An 18,733-nucleotide genomic window follows, 5' to 3' on the forward strand; every position below is an offset into this window, starting at 1 on the left:
GTGAGTGTGGGTCTATAGAGTCAGAGCAAAGACATAAACTTGGCCTTGATGAACAGCCCAGAATGCAGTCCCCAGGGTGATGATGTGTGGTCTTTAGTTCCCAAGAGAAGGCCAAGTTCAAAATGGTGCTACCATGTGGCCCCAACCTAAACTGCTGTGACTATGACCTTGTCTCTCTTCAAATATCTCTTAAGTGCAACTTGGCACCTACACCACACTCAAACTGTCGTAGCAACCCTGCAGAAACCACTGTCAGTCTTTTGGCACAAGCTACATATTAAGAGACATCTTTAAATAGAAAATACAAAATCCACAGCAAACACTTGGCCAGAGCCACACTTCCGCTGTACTCATACCGGCAGAATGTAACCAGATGTTCAGAGTCCAACAAGGCTGCTGGCCTTGCAAGCTGCAGAATGTTGTCAACAAAGCTAACAGAGCCCCACCCACATGACTCTGAGATCTCCTGCTGATATACAACCATAATCATCAGATTCATCCAAGCGCTCTTGGTAGGACAGGTCAGTCTCCACCAAAGCCTCGACACAGAGATTTCTCTGTAGGGAGCTCATACTGAACACCACCTCCCAGCCATTCACACCAGCAAGTTCCCTGTTCACTTCCTCTATAACGGGGACTTAGATGTTTTCTCTTCCTGTTTAGTGATGTGGGATCAGATATTAAATTTAGGAGCTGCTCAGAGTCTAGTCAAAGCTATGGTTTTCCCATAGTCATGTATGGATGTGAGAGTTGGACTATAAAGAAGGCTGAGGGTTGAAGAATGGATGTTTTCAAACTGTGGTGCTGGAGAAGACTCTTGAGAGTCCCTTGGACAGCAAGGAGATCAAACCAGTCAATCCTAAAGGAAATCAACTTGACTATTCATTGGAAAGACTGATGGCGGAAGCTGAAGCTCTAATACTTTGGCCACCTGAGGTGAAGAGCCAGCTCACTGGAAAAGACCCTGATGTTGGGAAAGATTGAGGGCAGGAGAAGAAGGGGGCAACAGAGGATGAGATAGTTGGATGGCATCATCAACCCAATGGACATGAGTTTGAGCAGACACTGGAAAATAGTGAAGGTCGCGGAAGCCTGGCACACTGAAGTCCATGGGGTCGCAAAGAGTCAGACAGGACTGAGCCACTGAATAACAACAGAGTGGAATTCAAGGCTTTTCATGCTCTGGTCCTGTCTCCTTTCAGCATCATATTCTGCTATTCCCCACCCAACAGCCTTAGCAGCATCTCACTCTTGCTGTTTCTCTCCTTGGCCGTGCTCTCTGAGACAGGTGCTTTCTGGCACAGTCATGACTACCGTGAGAAGTAGGGCATTTTGACAGAGTCAACAGCGCTAACATTTTTAAAAGTGTCAGGTAATAGAATAAAAGACGCCCCTCATCTCACCATGATTAGAGCAGGTTTTCACTTTCTTACTTTATTAATTTCCAAACTGAGACTTGAACAAACCTGTTTGACTTACACAACCACATCCCCCTTCCTTCTCCTTTCCACACAATTTTGGGGCACTTTCTAATTGGAAAAGATAATGATCTTTTAGAAGTCTTTCAGAACTGGGTTGATGTGGCTGGCCCCTTGGGCTGCCTCCTGGGTCTCCATTTCCTGTCTCATCCCTTCTCCAGCAGGCAGTGGAGCTTGGGAGGCTGACCCTGCCCATTAGGTACCCTGGCCCCTCCACCCCTGCTCAAGGACTAGTCAGGAATCCTTACTGAATCCAACTGGGGCAGGGCACTAGCACCCATGAGAGGCTGTTACTGGTTCAACAGTGAACTTCAGTTTAAAACTGGCCCCACCAGCCTAAAGGGGGAATTCACGTTGCATGGCTTAGGGGGAAGAGGAGGGAGAGCTTTTTTTCTGTCTACTGGGAATTATGAAGAGTCAAAGAGGAGGCATCTGTCTTATTCCTCAAAGGAATATTAAATATAATGTATATTACTGTAGGGGCTTCCCAGGTGGCAGTAGTGGTAAAGGACCCGCCCACCAATGCCTGAGATGTTAAAGATGCGATTCCTGGGCTGGGAAGATCCCCTGGAGGAGAACATGGCAATCCATTCCAGTATCTTGCCTGGATAATCCCATGGACAGAGGAACCTGGCGGGCTACAGTCCACAGGGCCGTAGAGTCAGACGCAACTGAAGAGACGTAGCACACACACACGCATATTACTGTTAAGTCCTCAAATAATTGCCTGTTAAAACTTAACCCTGGATTTTCTGTACAATCTGGAGTTCAAAGAGGAGACGTTGCACTGTGGTTCACGGAACCTCTCTCCTTCCTCTGGAATTTAATACAGCTCAGTAATAAAAAGACAAATAACGCAGTTAAAAATCGGGTGGGGAATTTGAATAGGCTTTTCTCCTTAGAAGATCTACAACTTAATCGTAGATTAAGGGTTTTTTTTGTGTGCCTGATACAGGCAGGGCTACGATGGTGGGGTGACACAGGGGCTAAAGAGACTGGCAGGAACCAAGTCATGCTGCCGGGATGAACCGAGTCGGCAAACGTCTGAGGACAGAAACAGCACGAACGAAAGGCCCCATGATCAGCAAGGATCCTGAGACACAAGGGTTCTACACAAGCCATGTGTGGATTTATTAACTACGCCCTTTTCATGTATGTGTTTATACCTGTTTGTCCCCCCAAAAATCTGAGGTATTTCCAAGCATATACAGATTAGAAATACATGAGTAAAAATCAGAACTAGAAAAGGGGCTCTGTGCCTGTTATCTTACTGGACTCTGATCACTCCATTTCAGATGATGTTATCAATGCCCCACAACTGAGAAAATGGGGACTCTGGGGTACAATCTCTGGGTCGGGAAGATACCCTGGAGGAGGGCATGACAGCCGATTCCCGTATTCTTGCCTGGAGAATCCCATGGACAGAGAAGCCTGGCAGGCTGCAACAGTCCAAGGGGTCACAAAGAGTCAGACATGACTGAAGCAACTTAGCAGGCATGCACAGCAAACAATTAAGTCACTTGCCCAAGGTCTCACTGTAATTGAGTGGCATTTAGATTTGAAACCAGGTCAAAGTTGAAGCTCTCTGTTCTCTGCATCACACTACCTATAACTTCTGGCTTCTTCTTTGTGGACACTCTACCCAGGCAAGGAGGAGAGTCATCAGGAGCCTGCACTCTGAAACCACACTGCTGGGTCCAAGCCCTGACTCGAGCACTCAGGTAACCTTAGACAGGTTACTTAATCTTGCTGTTCCTACATATCCTCCGCTATCAGATGGGGTAATAATAATAATAGCTTTATCTCCAGGACTATAATGAGGGTCAAATGAACTTCTATTGTGAAATCATTTTTAGAACAGCTCCACAATATATGCACTTCCCAGGTGATGCAGTGGTTAAGAATCCACCTGCCAACGCAGGATACGCAAGAGACGTGGGTTCAATCTCTGGGTTAGGAGGATCCCCTGGAAAAGGAAATGGTAACCCACTCCAGCATTCTCGCTTGGAAAATTCCATGGACAGAGGAGCCTGGTAAACTATAATCCATCAGATCACAAAGAGTCACAGACATGACTGAGCGTGTGCATGTGCGCACACACACACACACACACACACACAAACAATACACTAGATTAACTAAACTAGCTAACTAAACTAAACATCATGTGAAATGCTAGGCTGGATGAAGCACAAGCTGAAATCAAGAGTGCCAGGAGAAATATCAATAATCTCAGATATGCAAATGACAGCACCCTTTTGACAGAAAACAAAGAGGAACTAAAGGGCCTCTTGATAAAAGTGAAAAGAGGAAAGTGAAAAAGCTGGCTTAAAACTCAACATTCATAAAAATGAAGATCCAGTCTCATCATTTCACGGCAAATGGATAGGAAACAATGGAAACCGTGCCAGACTTCATTTTCTTGGGCTCCAAAATCACTGCAGATGGTGACTGCAGCCATGAAATTAAAAGACGCTTGTCCTTGGAAGAAGAGCTATGACCAAGCTAGACAGCATATTAAAAACCCAGAGACATTACTTAGCCACCAAAGGTTGGCATAGTCAAAGTTATGGTCTTTCCAGTAGTCATGTATGGATGCGAAAGGTGGGCCATAAAGAAAGCTGAGTGCCAAAGAATTGATGCTTTTGAACTGTGGTGTTGGAGAAGACTCTTGAGAATTCCTTGTACTGCAAGGAGATCCAACCAGTGAATCCTAAAGGAAATCAGTCCTGAATATTCACTGAAAGGACTGATGATGAAGCTGATGCTCCAATACTTTGGCCATGTGATGAGAAGAACTGACTCACTGGAAAAGACCCTAATGCTAGGAAAGACTGAAGGCAAGAGGAGAAGGGGATAACAGAGGATGAGATGGTTGGATGGCATCACTGACTTGATGGACATGAGTTTGAGCAAGCTCTGGGAGTTGGTGATGGACAGGGAAGTCTGGCATGCTGCAGACCTTGGGGTTGCAAAGAGATGGACACGGCTGAACGACTGAACTGAAACTAAGCGTGAACTTGGGCCAGCAGCTTAACCTCTCAGGGCTTCATCTGTAAGATGCAAAGAACACTTCATGACAATTAAATATAATTCAATTTATAAAGATAATATATGTAAAGCACCCATATGTGTCAGTTATCATTAATACCATGCTACTTTACTTAAAATCATCTCATCTTTTGTCCAGGGCTGAACATTATCAGATAATTTGCAACTTAATCAGTGGAATTAGCATTTAATATGACAACTGATTTTAAAAAATAAATACACATTGAAGGAAAAATCCTGAAATACAATGTAAAATCATTAAAACTAAAAAATTAAACACAGAAATGACAAACAATAGGAAAAGAATTTCTTTCTGATCTGCTTTAAGAACATTTACATTGATAGGATCATAGCATATTAACTTCATGAACCCCCTGGCCATAGGCCAATACCAGTCCATGATCTGTTAGAACATGGCCGGAGGTGAGCAGCTGGCAAGCAAACAAAGCTTCGTTTCTATTTACAGACGCTTCCCACTGCTCACCTTACTGCTTAAGCTCCACCTCTGTCAGATCAGCAGTGATATTATAAATGTAATATGCTTGAATCATCCCCAAACTATCCCCATTCCCACCCCAGGGCATGGAAAAACTGTCTTCCACAAAACCCATCCCTAGTGCTCAAAACCTCACCCCATGACATCAATGAATGAAGGAAGAACAATGAGGGTAAGGGGGGTGCTTTGAAGTGCAAAGGTTAAATGATTTCCCTTCTGCTTATAACGTTCATGAACATTTACTTATAACACTTTAGAGATGATGTTACTATTTAAGTACACACTTGGAACTATTCTAATTTAAACCACACTGATGGAATAGCTAACCTTTATGCGATCAGGATCCATGTAAGGCATTCTTTTCATGTCACATTCTTCAGTAGTATGATTTAGCTTGAGGATATAAAAAAGGATCCACACTCCAAATACAAGCAGTATACACCTAGAAAAAAGATTTAAGGAGGCACAGTGACGCTGTCATGGAATAATCAAGAGAGAACACGTGAAATAACTGAAAACCTAACCCAAATTGAGTTTGTCTGACGCATGGCAAGAAAGTACAGCCTTTAAGATGACCTAGTAGGGCGGCATTTCTTATTTTCCTAACAAGATAAATGAGTCACTTATGACTGTCTTTGTTATAAACAAGTAAAAAATTTTCTTCTGCAAAGGCACCACAGTAAAAGCTGAATCACAATAAAAATTATTTGACTTCAAAAAAATTAATAAATTTTGAGCTACAGAATCTCAGCTTTAATTGTTTGCTACTTTAAAATAGCCCTTCAAATTCTTTAAGATTCCACTTACATGAGATGCACCTAGTCAAAATTACAGAAACAGAACCTAAAATGCTGATTGCCAGGGGCTAGAGGAAGCAGAGGAGGGGGTAGTGTTTAATGGGTACAAAGGATCAAGAGTTCTGGAGGTGGATGGTGTGATGTTGTATAACAGTGTGAATGTACTTAATGCCGATGAACCTGTACACTTAGAAATCGTTAGAACAGTAAATCTAAGATATTTTACCATAATAAAAAAGAAACTTGGAGATATACTGTGAGCTCTTCCATAAAAAAAGAAAACAAAGTAAATAATCTACTTATTATTCTTCTAAAAAATTATACCCAGAAACGAGACAGAATGAACTAAGGCAGTACCACGAGTCACCTTGAAGACCACCTGTGAAAAAAATTTTTAAAACTCTGATAAATTTTTTTTAAAAGACTGATAAATTAAAACTATTTTACAGTTTAAAATACACACACACACACACACACACACACACACACACACACAGGGAGAAAAGAACTGAGTTTAGTCCTGGTTCTAGAAATCTCATTCTTTTTGGCCAGGCCATAAAGCTTATGAGATTTTAGTTCCCCAGCCAGGGACTGAACTTGGGGCCAGGCAGTGAAATGATGAGTCCCAACTGCTGGACTGCCAGGGAATTCCTAAGAAATCTCATTTTACTAAGCTCCCCAAGGGTTACTAACAAAGTAAAGGTTAAAAAAATTTAAATCAAGTTTAAGAAACACTCCTTTAAATGATTTGTGTTATTGAAAAAACAAAGTGAAGGAATAACCTTAAGGGGAAAATAATCTATTTTTTAAAGAAAGGGACAGTTAAAAAAATACAGCATCTAGAATAGTATACTGTACACAATAGTGCGAAATATTTCCTAGTATCTGAGGATTATGATGCAAGAAAGTATCACTAGGAAGTGGGAGCTGATATATGTATAATTATGGCTGATTTGCACTATTGTATGGCAGAAACCAACACGACATTGTAAAGCAATTTTCCTCCAATTCAAAAACAAAATTTTAAAAAAGACTTCTTGATTCTCATTTCAATAGAGTCCACCATGAAACCTGAACAAGTATCTTAATTCTTCTGTGGGATCAAATACAGAAGTGAGTGGGACGCAACCATTTGTGTAAAAATGGGTAAGTGAGTGGGACGCAACCATTTGTGTTAAAAACTGAAGGTGTGGGGAGGGAAATACACACAGAACATTTGTTGCACACACAAGACTGGTAATACTAGTCATCTTTAAGTGGAAAGAGGAAGTGTGGGAGCAGAGATGATGAGTATCTTTAATCTGTTTTTCATCTTGTGAAGGCAGTTATTACCTATTCCTTTCTTCAGCCCTCAGTAAAGGTATTATATTCAGTGCATTAATAATTCCCTTATTTTGATTAGAAAAGAAAAAAAGCGGGGAATTTCCTGGCAGTCCAGTGGTTAGGACTTCAAGCGTCCAATGCAGGGGATCAGGGGAACTAAGATCCCATAAGTCATGCAGCATGGACCAAAAAAAAAAAAAAAAAAAAGGAAGGAAGAAAAGGTTAATAGCAGGTTCAGTGTCTACAGCACTGATTTTGCTGCACTGTAATTCCTGGCTGTGAGTCTGTCCCATCCACACTGTATGGAGTTCTGGTCCTAGGTCTATCTCCCACTTGGCCAGTATCCAGCACAGGGCCAGGCATGTGGAAGCCTTGATAATTATTGGTTGATGATAAAAAGAGATGTTTATTAATATACACTTTCTTTTCTACCCATCTCCTTCCCAAATTTGTAAAATAACTTGAGAGACTAGATTTCAGTGTTGGATTTCCACCCAGAGACATGAAAAAAAAAGGGTAATTTACCACCTGGTTTTGCTGGTACCAAATAAAACCGACAAGATCCCCCCTTTAACAATTCTTTCTCTTATTAATGACTTCCCAGGTGGCTCAGTGGTAAAGAACCTTCCTGCAGGCAGGAGCCCCGGGTTCAATTCCTGGGTTGGGAAGATCCCCTGGAAAAGGGAATGGCAATCCACTCCAGTACTCTTGCCAGGAAAATCCCAAGGACAGAGGAGCCCGGAGGGCTACAGTCCATGGGTTTGCCAAGAGTCAGACACATGACTGAATGCGCATGCTCACACTCACACCTCTTATTAGGATGGAAGGGTGACCTGGCTGGAATATTTCTCATGCTTTTTAGTGTTTAATATTAAATGTTATTCAAATGCCTGTAGGGAATTTTAATTAACCGCATTTTTAGACTCACTGGAAATAGCGAGGGGGAAGCCCTCTTTTGTTGGACAGCAGTGGGAAGGGCTATGACCTGGAAGTTGCAGGGCCTGGACACCCTCTAGGCCAGCACTGCACCGCCACCAAGCACGACTTGATGCAGGCACCTGGGGCACATGTGCTCTGAACCCTGACTCAGACATGCCTTTAAACGACCGTGACCAAGTGTGGCCAAGAAGCTCTCACTGAATTTTTCTCCCAGTTCTGCCCAAATCAGAGGCATCTTGTGGCCCGAGGGCCCAGTCTTACTTGAGGATGTCTTTTAGCAACAAGTTGGGTCTTCGCATCTTGTTCTGAGCTCTGGTATACCATTGCAGGGAGGGCCGTGAGCAATCGCTTCTTAGCTTCACACGGCTGTGGTCACTTGGCATTGCTGTGAAGAGAGGAGAGGGAGGAGGAGGGGAAGAGGCACATAAGTTTGGTAGATGATGCTTTTAAAGAAACTTTTTTCACAGGGGTGGGGTTGGGAGGCACATTGTGTGGCTTGCAGAATTTTAGTTCCCTGAGCAGGGATTGAACCTGGGGCCTCAGCAGTGAAAGCACAGAGTCCTAACCACCGGACCACCAGGAATTCCCTAAGGAGCCTTGATGCTGTACAGCCGTACCATGCAATACTACTCAGCCAGAAAGAGGAGTGACGGATTGATAGACACAGTAACTGGTCGAATCTCGAGCTGAGCCAATACTGAAAGGTTACGCAGTATAGGATTCGATTTACGTAATGTTCCTGAAATGACAAAATTATAGAAATGTAAACAGATTAGTAGTGGTCAGGAGTAAGGGAAGGAATGATGGAAGTGGCTATGGAAAGGCAACATGAGGGGTCCATGTGGGGATGGAAATATTCTGTCTCCCGACTATATGCCAGTCAATATCCCAGCTTCAATAGTCTACAGTTTTGCTACCATTAGGGGGAAGGGCTTCCCAGGTGGCTCTCTGGTAAAGAATACACCCGCCACTGCAGAGGATGCAGGAGACTTGGGTTTGATTCCTGGATTGGGGAGATCTCCAGGAGCAGCAAGTGGCAACACACTCCAATCCATTCTTGCTTGGGAAATCCCATGGGCAGAGGAGCCTGGAGGGCTACCGTCCATACGGTCAAAAAGAGTTGGACACCACTGAGCACACACAGATACACACCACTGGGGGGAAAAGGAGTAATCTGTGTTATATCTTACAACTGCATGTGACTCTACAACTATCCCAAAATTAGGTCTGATTTATTTTTTGAGCCTTTACCTTTTAGAGACACATACAGAACTATTTACAGACGAAACAGGAGATATGAAAACTGCTTAAAAAACAGGAAGTGGATAAGTGTATGGGGGAATAGCTGAAACAAGATGAACCTTAAATTGCTACTGAATCTAGGCAATGGGTACACAGGGCTCACTATACAATTCTCAATGATATTTGAAATTTTCTACCATAAAAATTTAAAAAGAAAGTGTACATAAAAAAGAAAAGGAATGTACACAGAGGAAGAGGGTTACACTAAGGGAAAAAGAAAACATGGTAATTTTAAAAGAAGTTTTTCTTTTAAAAATATGTATGTTCTCAGGCACGCTGCTTACTTAATCTTTTGAATTAATTTTATTCTCAGATTCTCAATTTTTAAGTAATATTCTAATGGGTATTGTAGTACACATCAAGACATCTCCCCCCCATGTCAGTTTCCCCCCTCCTCTCAGTTGAACAGAACTCTGGATTTTTAGCTGGGCACATGGCCTCCCAGAATAAAGACTACATTTCCCAGCCTCCCCAGGGGCTAAGTACAGTCTCAGGGCTAAGTTCTAGTCAGTGGGAAACAAGCAAAAGTGACTTGTACAACCTGAGGGTGCATCTCTTGGTGTACTCCGCTCTCTCCTTTATCCCTCTTCCTGATGGCTGAAATACTGACACCTTATGAGCCACTCTGGACACAGCACATCGCCCAAGAGGTGGAGGAGCAACAAGAGAGAAGAGACCTGGGTTTTTGGGCCACCCCTGTGGACAGGGCCACCAATCCACCTTGGACCACCTGTCTCTGGACTCTTGCATGACAGAAATAAACTTCAGTCTTATTTAAGCAACTGTTACTTAAATCTCAGCTAGTACAGGCACCTACCTATAGCATTATGGTACGTTTATATATTAATTTAGGAAATCATATCTTTACTATACTTAGTCTTGTAGCAGGAGGAAGTAACATCTCATTATTCACTTCATTTCCCCCATTAGTATTGTGACGTTTTCTTTGAAAAAAACTTTTCTCAAACTGACATTCAAGTATTTGATGTTTTGCTACCATTAACACTCTCCCCAATTCTAACCCTGCAGCACTAGAATGTAAGAATTTTCATAGACTTGCGTCACTCCATTTAAATATTAGAAAAACAAAACAAAACCATGCCAGGGGCTTCATGAGCAAACTTCTGCTGAAGAATCTACTGAATTCTTTTTAAAGGAGAAATGAGATCAACTGAGACCCTGAAGGGTTTTCAACCACCATAACTCTGTGGTTACTTGGACACACAGTCAGCCAAGCAGAGGTTCCCAAGCGGCTGCTTATGATCAAGACATTTATAAAGTGGAAGTTTCTATGATGCCTGTGTTTTTATGACCAGAATGACACTTCACGCCTGAGTGGACCTCCCGAGAACAAAGCAGATGGTGCTATTAGAATCTGGATTCTGCCCTTGCCTACTGCTGGCGCCCTGGACAGGGCTGTGGGCTCTGGCCTCTTCTCTCCCTCTCCTCCTTCTCATCCTCTCTGCCACTGAGACTGAAACCTGCAAACTGCATTCCCAGACTCCATTGTGCCACCCGGCTTCCTGCTGAGTTGCGACTGTGGACCATCTGGGTGGAAGCCTGGAAGGCAAGGACGGGGGCGGCAGCCTTCCCTGGTGGCTCAGACGGTAAAGCGTCTGTGTACAATGCGGGAGACCGGGGTTCGATCCCTGGGTCAGGAAGATCCGCTGGAGAAGGAAATGGCAATCCACTCCAGTACTATTGCCTGGAGAATCCGATGGACAGAGGAGCCTGGTAGGCTACAGTCCATGGGGCCGCACAGAGTCGGACACGACTGAGCGGCGTTCCTGTATGACACGAGCAGAGGCGATGGAGTTGCCCGCAGGTAACTCCAGCAGCATCCTAGGTTTCTACCCAACAGAGGGGACGGCACCTCTAGTTCTGTGACAAGTACTGGCTTCGGCACAGGGTGACAGCAGCCCACTGGTCGCTGGCCCCTGCCCTTGCCTTCCAGGCTTCCACCCCAATGGTTCAGGGCTTAGGTGAGCTGCATCCTTTAGGCACTCTGGTTTCTGGCCACAGCTTTCCAGTCCAGCCCCATCGAGGCCCTTCTTGAATCCTGTCCATGTTCCTTCCTGGGGTCTCTGGACAGGCAGCGTCTTCTGGAAGCCCCTCCTGTGCTTGCCCTGTCAGTTTCTGGGCAGGCTCTCTCTCCCGAGCCCCCTTCTAAATGCCCAGCTTCCTTCATGGGTCTCTCCTCCCCACCGTGACGGCCCAGCTGCTCCTTCACTCAGTCTGCAGACCACAGACTGGGTGCCTTGGAATCATACCTCCATCCCTACCTCTGCAATCATCAACTCCCCCGTGCAAGGCGCAGGACTCCAGGGTCCCAGTCCCCATTCTCTGCACCATTTTCCCCTTGCAAAAGTGGAAGTGCTAGTCACTCAGTCATGTCCGACTCTGCAACCCCGTGGACTGCTGCCCATCAGGCACTTCTGTCCATGGGATTCTCCAGGCAAGAATACTGGAGTGGGTTGCCATTCCCTTCTCCAGTGGATCTTCCCAAATCAGGGATCGAACCTGGATCTTCCACACTGCAGGCAGATTCTTTATTGTCTGAGCCACCAGGGAAGCTCCTTCATCCTTAAACCCTCTCCTTCTCTGTGAAACTCATTTTAAACACCATAATCACCCCTGGGCACTCCCCTATCTCTGTTTACCATTATGAACTGAAATTTCCTGTGTACATTTTAGGTCTCCTCTACCCTTTTGCCTGAATGACTGAGCTGCAGGGGTAGGACCTGGCACAGAGCAGGACCTTCAGAAACATCCCAGGAATATCCCTGGAGGTCCAGTGGTCAAGAATCTGCCTTCCATCAGAGGGGATGAGGGTTTGATCCTTGGTTTGGAAAGTGATATCCCACATGACGTGGAGCAACTAGGCCCGTGTGCCACAACTAGAGAACCTGCATGCTGAAATTTGAAAAGCCTGCATGCCACAACAAAGATCCAGCACAGCCAAAAAAGAAAGAAAGAAACATCCCACATGGAATGAACGTGTGTTATACGCCTATAGTCTGTCATCAAACACGATAAACTCCCCACCACCAAAATGTACTTTACCAATGATATTTAAGATTCAAAGTGAAACTGAATGTGAACAGCAATTATAAGAGCGAAGAGTTAAATGTAAATTCTACTGAACTATCTAACATGCCTGCATGCGTGCATCCAAGTCACTTCAGTCGTGTCCAACTCTTTGAGACCCCAGGGACTGTAGCTTGCCATTCTCCTCTGTCCATGGGATTCTCCAAGCAAGAAAACTGATGTGGGTTGCCATTTCCTTCTCCAGGGGACCTTCCCAACCCAGGGATCGAATCTGTGTCTTTTAGGTCTCCTGCATTGGCAACCAGGTTCTTTAACACTAGCACCACCTGGGAAGCCCTTCTAGCATGCCTAGCAATAGGTAATTTGTTGCTAACTTGTGGTGTAAATCATATGGGACATTCCTCGCGGCTGTTAAAGCCTTGATATATGAAGCAGAATCTGTGACCACGTCCTCTGCTGAGGTTAGACACATGAAATCTCGGAACTGCTCACCACCCCCCACTCCTGCTGAATCAAAGGATTCATATAAACATTTAGTTTGAGAAGCTCTTGCTTAAAGTATTCAGTGCCTACATTTATTGACACAGAAAGATACTGTAAGAAAAAAAGCTGGTTTGTAAAATCATAGGTATATATACATGTGATCACGTTCTGGGGTATATCCATTCAAACCAGGAGAATTTGATTTCCCATATGAAGTTTCACTTGGGCTGGAATATCTTCTTTCAACTTAGCAGGGACCATTAGATTCCATGTCCCTCCACACAACAAGCTGAGTTGTCTTCACAGACTTACAGCTGACACACAGCCAAGTGGCGCTAAGGTGCTCCTTCGGAGAACCCGGGGGTTTCTAGTCATGCTCATCTCTATACCATCTGCACTGTGTCCACTCAATTCCTTTGTCTTTAATGCTCTGTTTGGGACTTCCCCGTGATCCAGTGGGTTAATAATTCCACATGTCGTGAGACAACTAAGTTGTGTGCACCACAACTACTGAGCCCACATGCCACAACTGCTTAAGCCTGTGCACCCTGGAGTGTGTGCACCCAGAAAAGCCACGGCACTGAGACGCTCATGAGCCGCAAGTAGAGTAGCCTCTGCTCTCCGCAACTGGAGAAGAGCCTGGGCGTGGCAGCGAAGACAGATAAATGAATTTCTAAAAATGTTCTCTTTAGTGGAGGATGGCATGCAACTGAAGTTTCCATTAGAACACTTATTATGAGACAAATTACTCATAATTTTTTCTTTTGAATCGACATTTCTCTCTTGTCTTCCCCACTAGAATATAGATTCCAAGAGAGTAGGTGTCTTTGCTCACCACTGAGTTCACAGTGCCTAGAAGGCAATGGCATCCCACTCCAGTACTCTTGCCTGGAAAATCCCATGGACGGAGGAGCCTAGTGGGCTGCGGTCTATAGGGTCGCACAGCGTCGGACACGACTGAAGCGACTTAGCAGCAGCAGCAGCAGCAGGATGGTTAAGAGGGACATAATAGGCAACTAATACCTATTTACTGAATAAATATTCCGTTTCTTACGAGGTTTCAGAGGTGATGGTGGTTTCAGGCATTCCTCCAAGGACATGTGTTGGCAGGCCATCACCATCTGCCCTGTGGCACTTTCCTGGTTCCCAACTTGTCCATCTCCTTCACGGGCAGCTCCTCCCACTCCTTCCAAGTGCTAAGATCCCAGGGCTGATGAATATCTCCCTCCTTTCATTCAGACTGCCAGGGTAAGAGCCTCCACTAATCCCTTCTATGCAGAAAAGACCTGGTTTTCAAAATTACATATTTCCACTCACATATGAAAATGTAACAGCTGCTTCTCAAATGTTTATGTATCTGATGAGCAAATCACCCTTATTAAGGCCCTGACGAAGAAACATTAGGGCAAGGTCCAGGCTTTCAGTCCACTTGTAGATCTGGCACCAATAGTTTCAAATTAAGAATTAACCATCCAAGGTAAGAGTATAACATATGCTGCAGACCAGTATGTGAAAAATTGTTAGATAAACTATACAGGCAACTAGTGGTGCAACAAAGAGGAGGGCACTAATATTTATTGGGGGGAATAATCCTACACAAGATATCACTAAATCCTAAATCACTAAAACACCTACTTCATTGGACTGCTATCTGCATTTAACCTGATACATTTAATCTGCTGAAAGTCACAAGTGGAGAAGTAGGGGGCTGAGAATTTCAGCCGTCTTTATCCATGCACTTCCACATGGGGGTTGCTTAGGGAGGGTAGGTATTGGAATAGGTGGGTAGACCTGTATGTAAAGGGTTTTTTTGGGTTTTTGTTTATTTTTTTTTAACAATAAAGGCAGGCTTTCCAGGTGGCTCAGTGGTAAAGAAACTGCCTGCAAGTAGGACATCCAGGAGACACCAGTTTGACCCATGGGTTGGGAAGATCTCCTAGAGAAGGGCATGGCAACCCACTTCAGTATTCTTGCCTGGAGAATCCCACGGACAGAGGAGCCTGGCAAGCTACAGCCCATGGGGTCACAAGGAGGCGGACATGCCTGGAGCGACTGAACACGTACATACACGCAAGCTTATCAAAAACAAAACCGAAGCTGACGAAGCAGCAAATAGGAGCGACGCGGCTGGCCTGGGGAGCTGAGCACGTGCAGCTGAGACGCTGATGCGGCAGCCGGGAGAGTGTGCCCTTCCAGGCGGGAGGGCCTGAGAAGGGCGGCACAGCAGGGCAGAAGGGGGCCTCACCAGGCTGCCCGTGGGCAGCGGGGCAGGACGCTGGGTGCTGAGGGGAAGGGTAGCCTGAGGCACATCCGGGTGAGAAAGAAGACAGGACGAGGACAGACACGGATCGAGAAATCATGAAGACCTGCACCGAAAAGATGCAGGCCAAGACCAACTGGGTCCCGGTTACGGAAAGAAACAGCAATGGAAGTCAGTTTTAGTAGTTTAGTGATGATGGCCACAGGAATCGAAAGGTCAGTTTTCATTCCAATCCCAAAGAAAGCCAATGCCAAAGAATGCTCAAACTATTGCACAAGTGCACTCATCTCACACGCTAGCAAAGTAATGCTCAAGCTTCTTCAAGCCAGGCTTCAGTAGTACGTGAACCGTGAACTTTCAGATGTTTCAGCTGGATTTAAAAGAGGCAGAGGAACCAGAGACCAAATTGCCAACATCCGCTGGATCATTGATAAAGCAAGAGACTTTCAGAAAAACATCTGTTTCTGCTTTATTGACTATGTCAAAGCCTTTGAATGTGTGGATCACAACAAACTGTGGAAAAGTTCTTAAAGAGATGGGAATACCAGACCACCTGACCTGCCTCCTGAGAAATTGGTATGCAGGTCAAGAAGCAACAGTTAGAACTAGACACGGAACAAGACTGGTTCCAAATCGGGAAAGGAGTACGTCAAAGCTGTATATTGTCAGCCTGCTTATTTAATTTATATGCAGAATACATCATGAGAAATGCTGGACTGGATGAAGCAAAAGCTTGAATCAAGATTGCCGGGAGAAATATCAATAACCTCAGATATGCAGATGACACCACCCTTATGGCAGAAAGTGAAGTGGAACTAAAGAGCCTCTTGATGAAAGTGAAAGAGGGGAGTGAAAAAGTTGGCTTAAAACTCAACATTCAGAAAACTAAGATCATGGCATCTGGTCCCATCACTTCGTGGGAAATAGATGGGAAACAGTGGAAACAGTGACAGACTTTATTCTGGGGGGCTCCAAAATCACTGCAGATGGTGACTGCAGCCATGAAATTAAAAAACATTTGTTCCTTGAAGGAAAAGTTATGACCAACCTAGGCAGCATATTAAAAAGCATGACATTACTTTGCCAACAAAGGTCCATCTAGTTAAGGCTTTTCCAGTAGTCATGTATGGATGTGAGAGTTGGACTATAAAGAAAGCTGAGTGCCACAGAATTGATGTTTTTGAAGTGTGGTGCTGAAGAAGACTCTTGAGAGTCCCTTGGACTGCAAGGAGATCCAACCAGTCCATCCTAAAGGAAATCAGTCCTGAATATTCACTGGAAGGACTGATGCTGAAGCTGAAACTCCAATACTTTGGCCACCTGATTTGAAGAACTGATTCATTTGAAAAGACACTGATGCTGGGAAAGACTGAAGCCAGGAGGAAGAGACAACAGAGGATAAGATGGTTGGATGGCATCACTGACTCAATGGTCATTAGTTTGAGTAAATTCTGGGAGTTTGTGATGGGCAGAGAGGCCTGGCGTGCTGCAGTCCATGGGGTTGCAGAGTTGGACACAACCGAGCGACTGAACTGAACTGAACTGATGATGATATGAGGAACTTGAGATGATAAATAACTAGACCAAGACATCCCAGAGGCAGCTGGAAATGCCTCCCCCCCGCCTCCACCCCGGGCTCCACAGAATACCCACCCTTCCAGCCAGCCTTTCTCAGAAGGTCTGAGAGTGACATCCTGAGCCAGTCAACAAGATGAAGTCAATTCACGTCTCTCCTGTGAACCTCAACTGGTACAAGTTACACCCATCCACGGGAAAGCAGAGAAGATAATTACTTGAATTGTGCTTGGGGTTTGTGTTTTAGATACTTGATAAAAGTGGACAGGAGGCAAGATAGAAAGCCTGCCCCAGGAGGAGATGGCTGCTCTGAAGTATGAAGAGATTAAACATCCCCTGGTGCCAAGGACAACAAACCCAGCTATAGCAGGAGCAGGGGCAGCTAGGTGAGGAGGGAAGACCCACCCTGTGGGCAGGAGCAAAGCAGAGGGCTGGGGAGTCTGGGGACCAAGTGAGCTAGGTGCAGCTGAGAAAGTATGTCCTGGGTGGGGGCAGAGGCAGGAGTTAAGGGCAATACTGTGGGTTTGCTGGATATCCCAGGGCCGGCGCCACATCTCAGCTGCAAGTATTGACACCACACACAACTACCTACTTCTCCACGGATGTGCCCTCTGTCCCCAGGCAATGACTAACGGAGTACAAAAGGCCTGGGGTCACTCTGAGCAAGCAAGTCAAGCTCCTTGGGGGACAGCAGAGACCATGATTCCTATCTCAGGCTCTGCTTCTAGGGAACCATGACTCATACAGTAAAGAATCTGCCTGCAGCGCAGGCTACCTGCAGGGTACCAGGGTTTGATCCCTGGGTGGAGAAGATCCCCTGGAGGAAGACATGGCAACCCACTCCAGTATTCCTGCCTGGAGAATCCCCATAGACAGAAGAGCCCGGAGGGCTACAGAGTCCATGGGGTTGCAAAGAGTCAGACAGGACTGAGCAACTAACAGTTTCACTTTTTAGAGAACCTGACCATTATGTCTGCAGGGTCAATGTATGGACGATGGCAGGTCATGGACGATCACAAGAAGAAACCCTGAAGATTTTATTCGGGTGTGGTGGTAGGGGGTCATGATATGTGCACGCGCATCACTGGGGAGGCAGCCGGGATGCGATGGAGGTGGCGAGCCTGAGACAGGGCTGGCCTCAGCAGCAGACCTTGTGCCCTGGCCGCCATGCTGGTGGCCAGATGGTCAGGAAGGGCTTCCAGCTGCAGAAGAGATGGGCTTGAGGTAGGTCAGATGTGGTGAGCAGGCAGGATGGAGGAGAACTCAAGTGTCAGGGATGTCACAAGAAAGACATGTGAGTCCCCAGGGCCTGTGGGCCGTCAGGCTGATAGACCCCATGCTTGGAGCCCTGGGGAGGGATCTGCGCCGGAGTTTCAGCCAAGGCTTTCAACTAAAAGAGTATGTCTTTTTTCTTTTGTTTTTTAGTTGTACCTTGAGGCATATGGGATCTTAGTTCCCTGACTAGGGATCGAACCTGTGCCCCTGCAGTGGAAGTCCCTGGGGGTGTCTTCTTCTCACAGCATGGTAAGTCCAGGGACAAACAGAGTGGGGCTGGTGCAGGGGCTCTCAAAGCCGTTGGTGTTCCTGGCTTCCACCGGTATCAACTCCAGCCCAGGCTGGAGGGAGAGGAGGGATGAACCGGAGAGGAAGGGGAGGCACCTCCATCAGGGGAGGAAAAACTTCCCTGGAAATCCCTGACAGGCTGCCAGTTCTGTCCCTTTGGCCAGAACTGCATCATGTGACCATCCCCAGCTGCCAGGAAGGTTTCACATGCTGCTCAGGCTGCTTCCTGCATGGAATGAGAATCCTGCCCGTGAGGAGGGTGGAGACAAGGAATATTTCAAAGTCAGCAGTAGGGCCATCGATGCCTTGATAAGGGCATGGAGTTGTTTGGATAAAGGGACAATTAAGGCTGCTCTAAAGAGATTAGATCCCCAAGAGGAAGAACAAAGGGCAGAGCCTTCCAGGGATTGGAAAGAAG

The 18,733-nt window shown here is 45.6% G+C and overlaps 1 protein-coding gene across 7 annotated transcripts in view; it reads right to left on the reverse strand.

Annotated features, from left to right (window-relative positions):
• Positions 1-18,733, reverse strand: part of ST3GAL5 (ST3 beta-galactoside alpha-2,3-sialyltransferase 5) — a 62,507-nt gene that overhangs the window by 25,736 nt on the left and 18,038 nt on the right. For 4 of the 7 annotated variants that reach the window (XM_027965734.3, XM_012169456.5, XM_042245168.2 and 1 more), the window contains 2 exon segments: positions 8,346-8,469; positions 5,353-5,467 (listed from right to left, as the gene is read on the reverse strand). In XM_027965734.3, the coding sequence (XP_027821535.1) occupies positions 5,353-5,467; positions 8,346-8,469 (239 nt within the window). 7 annotated transcript variants of the gene reach the window in all.

The sequence above is a fragment of the Ovis aries genome, chromosome 3 (genome assembly GCF_016772045.2).
Source record: "Ovis aries strain OAR_USU_Benz2616 breed Rambouillet chromosome 3, ARS-UI_Ramb_v3.0, whole genome shotgun sequence".
NCBI classification, from domain to species: domain Eukaryota; kingdom Metazoa; phylum Chordata; class Mammalia; order Artiodactyla; family Bovidae; genus Ovis; species Ovis aries.